The sequence below is a fragment of the Dunckerocampus dactyliophorus genome, chromosome 8, assembly GCF_027744805.1.
Source record: "Dunckerocampus dactyliophorus isolate RoL2022-P2 chromosome 8, RoL_Ddac_1.1, whole genome shotgun sequence".
NCBI classification, from domain to species: Eukaryota; Metazoa; Chordata; class Actinopteri; order Syngnathiformes; family Syngnathidae; genus Dunckerocampus; species Dunckerocampus dactyliophorus.
This window is the reverse complement of record NC_072826.1, coordinates 19,248,052-19,254,721: the sequence shown is the minus strand read 5'-3', so window position 1 is coordinate 19,254,721 and position 6,670 is coordinate 19,248,052. Positions and strand designations below refer to the sequence as shown.

The 6,670-nt window shown below is 40.3% G+C and overlaps 1 protein-coding gene across 1 annotated transcript; it reads left to right on the top strand.

Annotated features, from left to right (window-relative positions):
* The first annotated feature begins 2,940 nt into the window (after nucleotides 1-2,940).
* mrps16 (mitochondrial ribosomal protein S16) lies at nucleotides 2,941-5,800 on the top strand. Its single transcript, XM_054784772.1, has 4 exons — nucleotides 2,941-3,085; nucleotides 3,214-3,253; nucleotides 3,902-4,168; nucleotides 5,550-5,800. The coding sequence occupies exons 2-4, from the start codon at nucleotides 3,241-3,243 to the stop codon at nucleotides 5,663-5,665; spliced, it is 396 nt and encodes a 131-aa protein (XP_054640747.1). The 5' UTR covers nucleotides 2,941-3,085; nucleotides 3,214-3,240; the 3' UTR covers nucleotides 5,666-5,800.
* Nucleotides 5,801-6,670: the final 870 nt, after the last annotated feature.

The following is a 6,670-nucleotide window of genomic DNA, read 5'->3' as shown; positions in this document are numbered from 1 at the left end:
TGTACTCTGGCATTGGCCACCCGTGGCACTAACAAGGAAGGACGTTTCCTGATTTTTAAAAAATACATTAAGAAAACAGACTCACGCAGTGTATTAATAACACGACGATGAGCGCCATACTGTAAACCGAGGCAAAATTGAGGTAACGTAAATATTACGTTAATGTCATGTTAACGTAAATATTATAAATATAAATGTTCACCGGGGTGGACGCTAACCGAGTTTCCACTGTGCCTTCATTCCAGTTGTTTACCGTTTCCTCCATTTCGCCATTGAGTTGTTGGTACAGTAATACAGCTGTTGGACCCACTACGACTGTCTTTCTTCTTCTATAATCTTGCTTAAATTTGTTCTGCTTTTCACCAATTTGTTGAGCACTGTGTTCTATATTTTTAGATCCACCAGCTTGTCGGGTTCCACAGACTCGGTTGTTTTGAGTCGCCATATCAAAGTCCCGTTTAATGTATTCCACTGTAAATATGTTCAAAAGAGTTGGTTCACTTCTCGTAGCTTCGCATGTCGACATGAAGCTTGTAAAAATGAATAAATTGAACAAGTTTGCTTCCGCACACTGGTTTAGACATGGCGGCTAAGTAGAAACACTACAAGTGTGTTCAACCAGTCGTCGTTTGTCAGCACAGCCCGCCCCTCAATAGTTCCGGGAACTTCCAAAAACTACCTGGGGGCCAAAAGAAACTTTTTCAACTGCGAGTGGAACCTTTTCACCCTGAATCGCAGGGGGGTATTTCAAACTGCCAGGTTAAATCGGAAAGTTCCTCATAAAGTTCCTGCAGTGGAAAAGGGGCTGTTAATCGTTAATCTCGAACTGTTAATCTCTGTTAAATTGATAATCTCAAACTGCATTTGTATTTTTGTATTTGTATTTACACTGCAAATGTATTAGCCCTGTGGAAGAAGTAACAGATGTTGTCCTTTGCCTCAAATCAACTCCACTTTCCCCCTCCTGCCGGAGCTGCATCACAGACCCAACAAAAATGTACTCACTCATCCCGCGAGTGTTACTGACTCACAGATGAACTCGAGTTTTATTCCCCTACGATTTGACGAAAACTCGAGTTTCATTACATGTAACTCATGGATACTTGATAACTTGACTTTCACTGATTCAAGTTTTAATGAAGACTTGAGTTTCACTGACTGACGGGTACCGATGTGATGCAGACTTGAGTTTCACAAACTCACGGGTGCTTGATGAAGACTCGAGTTTCACTGACTCACAGATGCATGACGAAGACTTGAGTTTCACTGGCTCAAGGACTGACCAAGAACCTGAGTTTCACTGACTCACTGTCAGTGACTAAGTGTAAGTAAGACGCTATGAAGGTGACAGTAACGGAAAACAAAATTCAAGATAAAATTCAATATTTCACCATCCTGTTTTTCGATCGATGGCTATTTTCATGTGTGGCGAGCCATGCAGGGACAGCAGGATATTTTCAGAATTACAAACAAGGGCCCAGCTTTTTTTGTGTCTGGACTGACCTCTCCTCACAGAAAACCATGTGTTTGTTTCGCACACACACACACACACACACACACACACACATAGAGAAAAACAAGCTTTACACAACAGGAGTGTGAAATCAGCATGTTCCAAGACTGCGGGGGTAGCCGGGCTCCCAGTGGGCAGAAGTGTCTGTGGGCTCAGACGACATCAGGCACAGCAGTGACCCCTGCATTCACCATCACCTTGCCTTTCATTACCAGCGGGGTCCACATAGCTGGAATGTGATTTCAAACTATATGTGCCGCTGATACGGGGCAACGCCAGGAGAATACGAATGAGAAAAAAGATTATGTTATACATGTAATATAGTCCTCGGAGCACGGTTGAAAAAAAAACAACATTCAATTACAGGCCCCTCACGCTGAACATGATCTTTGTTGTTTTGAACGTGTGTGCTTTATAAACACATCATGTGATGTCTCTGCTACAAATACACAAAGACAATAAAATTATTTATTTATAATTAATAGTACGAGTCCTGACATGCACTGTAATACTGAGTAATAATAATAATAATAATACATTTCATTTATAAGCGCCTTTCTAAAAACCCAACAACATAAAAACAACATAGGTCAAAGTTAGTATGCAGTTTTGAACAGATGAGTTTTGAGTCTTGATGTGAAGATAGAGAGTGAGCCAATATTTCGGATGTTGGGTGGTAATGCGTTCCAGAGTTTGGGAGTAGAGCGGCTGAAAAGTCTGCTCCGCATATTGCTGAGGCGGGCAGAGGGCACAGTGACTGAGTAGACTGTTTTATGATATACCTGTATTAATGAAATCGATTTCAAATGTGAATATTGCACTAAAAATAATAATCAAAGGCTTCCATTGTTTTACTTGAAAGTTAGAATATTACACACAGCTCCCATTATGGTTTAATGCAGATGTACAACCACAATAACGAATATATTAGGAGTGTTTAATAATGGTGATTGGATAATGCACTTATTTTGTATTAATCAAATTCAAAGTTATTTCTGCACTATGTTCTCATACTTAAATGTGAGACTTGTGAGTAGCAACACGTCTACAAATGTAAATATGAAGAAAGTATTTTGTGACATTTGTATTAAAACAAAATGCAATACATTGAAATCCCCAAACAACCAAGCGTTCGTAAATACACGGGACTTGATGGAAACCAATACAGTAGATACATGAGGCGTGGATGTTGACAGTGGCGTGGGAACTTTATCTCAGACATGGAAAGGACGTACATTTTGGTTACACATCATCAGTAGTGTGCCTTTGAATCAGGGCATATATAGTGGGAATATATCAAAAATATTTTTATTATTGCCATATTAAACTCCCTTACGTTAGACACAGCATTTAGCGGTGTAATACTGCCCCCTTGCAATCCAAAACGATATTGTCGCCACTGGGACGCACAAATGTCACATCCGGTTACAACATGGCGGCGCCCTGATAGGTGTCACATTAGTGCCGCAGCGAGACAATTTGTGTAATTTCTCACAACATTGCCGCTCTATCACCTTCAATCAAGACTTGCTCAGATTACGGTTTATTTTCCACATTCGACATCGGCAGAAGGTATTGCTATAATGTCGTCTTACATGTTTATTGTGATCTACTGTTAGCTTTTAGCTTCGGACAGCTTTTATGCTTTTATATGTAGTGTAAACGTTACAACTGCTTTGTAACTGTTTTTTATGTTACAGGCGTGAAGATTATATTCAACCAGCGTCATGGTTCAGCTGTGTAAGTATAATATATATGTATTCACACTCTCGAAGATTGTATTTTGTTTAACTATTGGTCAAATTTGTGGGAAAAGTGTCCTTTAGTAGAGAGTTACAGTACCAGTGAAAACTTTGGGAACGCTGTCTCACACTGCTATGGAATGAGAGAGCGTGTCCAGACTTATGACTGGTTGACTGGTCCTGTACAAGCAAGCAAGTTTCTTTTTCTTAAATTATGATCTTGTATTCACATCTCCGGTTGTTTAGGTTTTATATCAACTGATTAGTTGTTAAGTTTATGTAATGTTTAAAAGCTGCTCGACACAAAATGAAACATTACTATAGGAACATGTTCCATACGGTTGTACTTTTTTAATAGTTCAACACCGAAAAAAATCCTCAATGTTTTTTGTCTGTAAATTGAACATATAAAAACATTTAATTTAGTCAACTTTTTAGTGTTTGTGCAGATGGTGTTTTTAATCAATTAAAAAGCATAAATGCAACTTGAAGTAGTTCATTGTAAACAAAAGCAGCATGGAACAGTCATCCATCTGCATTTAAAAAATGAAAAGAACACAATGAAATATAACAATGATCTGTTTTTTTTCCTGTTCTTCTGTCAATCTATCTATCTGTGTATCGACTGATCTATCTTCCACTGCAGCATCCCACCTCTTAAAGCGCTACCACGGGGGTCACGTGGTCCTCCGCATGGCTCTGGCAGGCCACAATCAAGCCAACAGACCCTTTTATCGCATCGTGGCGGCGTATAACAAACGGGCGAGAGACGGTAAATACATAGAACAACTGGGGACGTACGACCCGCTCCCCAACATCTACAACGAGAAACTCGTCAGCTTCAACTACGACCGCATCAAGTACTGGATTGGCTGCGGCGCCCACACGACCAAGCCGGTGGCCAAACTTCTAGGTGTGTATACACTGAGTCCATACATTTAATAGCGGAATCAACACGGCTTTGTATTTTTTTTTCTTTACTCTCACTACACAACTGTACAGTTATTTGTGCCACTAAGGAGTACGGTAAATGCTCTAATTTTGTGTGTTTCCGGTTCTCGGCTTTGTGCTCAGTGCGTGTTCACGTAAGAGTTTGATGTCATTTTGTTCTACTTCCGCTCATACCGTAGAAAGGGCATTTCAAATTCTTCAGTACTCGCATCAACATGGGACTGGACAGTATGTTGGCTTTGTGCAAATGAATTTTAAAAAACTGGTCACAAAATAGACCTCAAAGACAGACACAATGTGCAACAAGTAGACATTGGTAGGGCAAACTGTCCCCATCACTCAAACAGAATCCTCTCCAAGCAAATAATGTCACAAAATATATTAATATATTTGCGACCAATATCACAAATGAAGGTTCAGTCAAACACCCAACAACTAAGTGAAATGAAAACTGTGTGTTTGATAAATAAATAATGTCAACTTACGAAAAATAAAGAGCTCAAGAACAGTTAGTAGTTTACAGAAGCCCATATAGTGTAATAGAGCTATAGCTTACAGGGGTGACGCCAGGAAATCTGGGCCCCATGGGAAAAAAAAATCACATTGGGTCTCCTGGGCAGTTGTGGTCACTACATCTCTCTGACTTAACTGACCCTTAAATGCTATTGTCATGCTATTTGCAAGAACCTGAATTTAGTTAGATGCATGTTTCGGAATAACATGAAGACATTGGAAACACATTGCTCAGTCATTTAGGACAAAATATACCGACAAAAGATATCATCTTATTACAGCCTGAGATTGAACACACGTTCTGTGTTCCTGCAACACAGGTGCCTTTCTCCAAACTACGGTGTGGGCCGAGGGGCAAACAGGTCGCGTGCACGTTAATTGCGCGTTCAAAAAATTGTGGAGTTTTTGAGAATTTGTGTTAACTTGTTCTTATTGTGTGAACTTTGCCAGCCCTATTAATAACACAAGACGTGCGCATTATTGTACACTAGCTGGGAAATGTATGCAAACCGAGGCAACATTTTTGCAGACATTTTTGACATAAACCGAAAAATACGCTAACGGGTGTACACTAAGCGAGGTTCCGCTGTACTCCTAATCTTAACTGGATAAAAGACACCTGTCAGGCTTCCATTCAAACCTCTCCAGGGAGGAACCTCATTTTCGAGTGCAAATGTTGGCAGGTATGCCTTTATGACACACAATGTCACACAAGGCTTGGGAGATAAACAGACAAGCTCAGCATGGGATTATTTTTTTGGGGGGTCCACCTTACGTACGTATATTGTACACAGTATATATGGTCATAAAAGATGTCGGTCTTCCTGCAGGGTTGGCCGGGTTCTTCCCACTTCACCCCATGACGGTGACAGAGGTGGAGCGTCGCCGAGCCCAAGCGAATCAGATGGAAACGAAAGCAGAGGATAGCGTTGAGTCTGAAGCGTGACGAGTGACTGCTTATGTGATGACACAGCAGTCCAGAGACACAATGGGCCCATGTTTTTTGTTTTTTTTGTATATTGTTTATTATAGTTGTGGTTCATCTAGTGGATAAACGCATGATTAAAACTGGTGAAATACACGTTTGGTATGGTGTCAAGTCTTTGCGATTCCATTGTCGAAGTGGGTATTGAATTAAATAACCTGCCATTCGTGTGGCGGCTAAAGGGTGGCGCTACAGACACTATGGTCTGTTGATTGGTTGCGAGACAACTCTGACTTCCTACCTATTAAAATAGGTGTAGTAAATGATTATAAGAATTGATTGTAAACCTTTGAGTCAAAATGGAGTGCATTACTCGGCTGCAACCAACAGAGGCGCTGTTGATTCAGTCTGAACTGGTTTGTTGTCTAAAGAAGTGGAACATGACATCAGTTATGGCAAGTCTAACTACATATTTCCATTGAAGGCCGCATACAGAAGAATTAAAGGATGCGGGGGGCCATTCTGGTACATTCTGTGTGTAAAAAGATGGTAAAACCAATCCAATGTATTGTAGGTCCAGATATGCTAAACAATGTAACAAAACATCAACTGTGTTAATCTGTGACGAAGAAATTGGTGTAATATTTATTAAAATAGGTCATTAATAATGAACTGATTTTACTTTTACAATGTTTTTATTTTAGAATAGAAAAACACAAGGAGCAGCCGCACTTTTGGACACCCCTGATACACATCCACATTGTCCTAGAGATGCAAAAAAGGAAGCACACAGAAGCAGTAAGAGGTGAAGCAGTGGAATGCAGACCATCACAACAGTCCAACAACCAAACAACAATGAACCAGCAAACAGCAAAGACCACACACTCTTTTGCCAGAAAACTGCACAAAATCAGGAAGCATTAGCAAAATAACAGTCTAAAACAGGAGATAAAGAGAACCAACACAAAAGAATTCAACAAGTCACGCGGAGCATGACACACATGGCACAACTCATCCTCGTGGCAT

Bases quoted from the DNA above. Each gene is read 5' to 3' on its own strand.
- mrps16 (XM_054784772.1), top strand. The intron at 4,169-5,549 runs GTGTGTATACAC...GTCTTCCTGCAG, and splicing joins GCCGGTGGCCAAACTTCTAG to GGTTGGCCGGGTTCTTCCCA.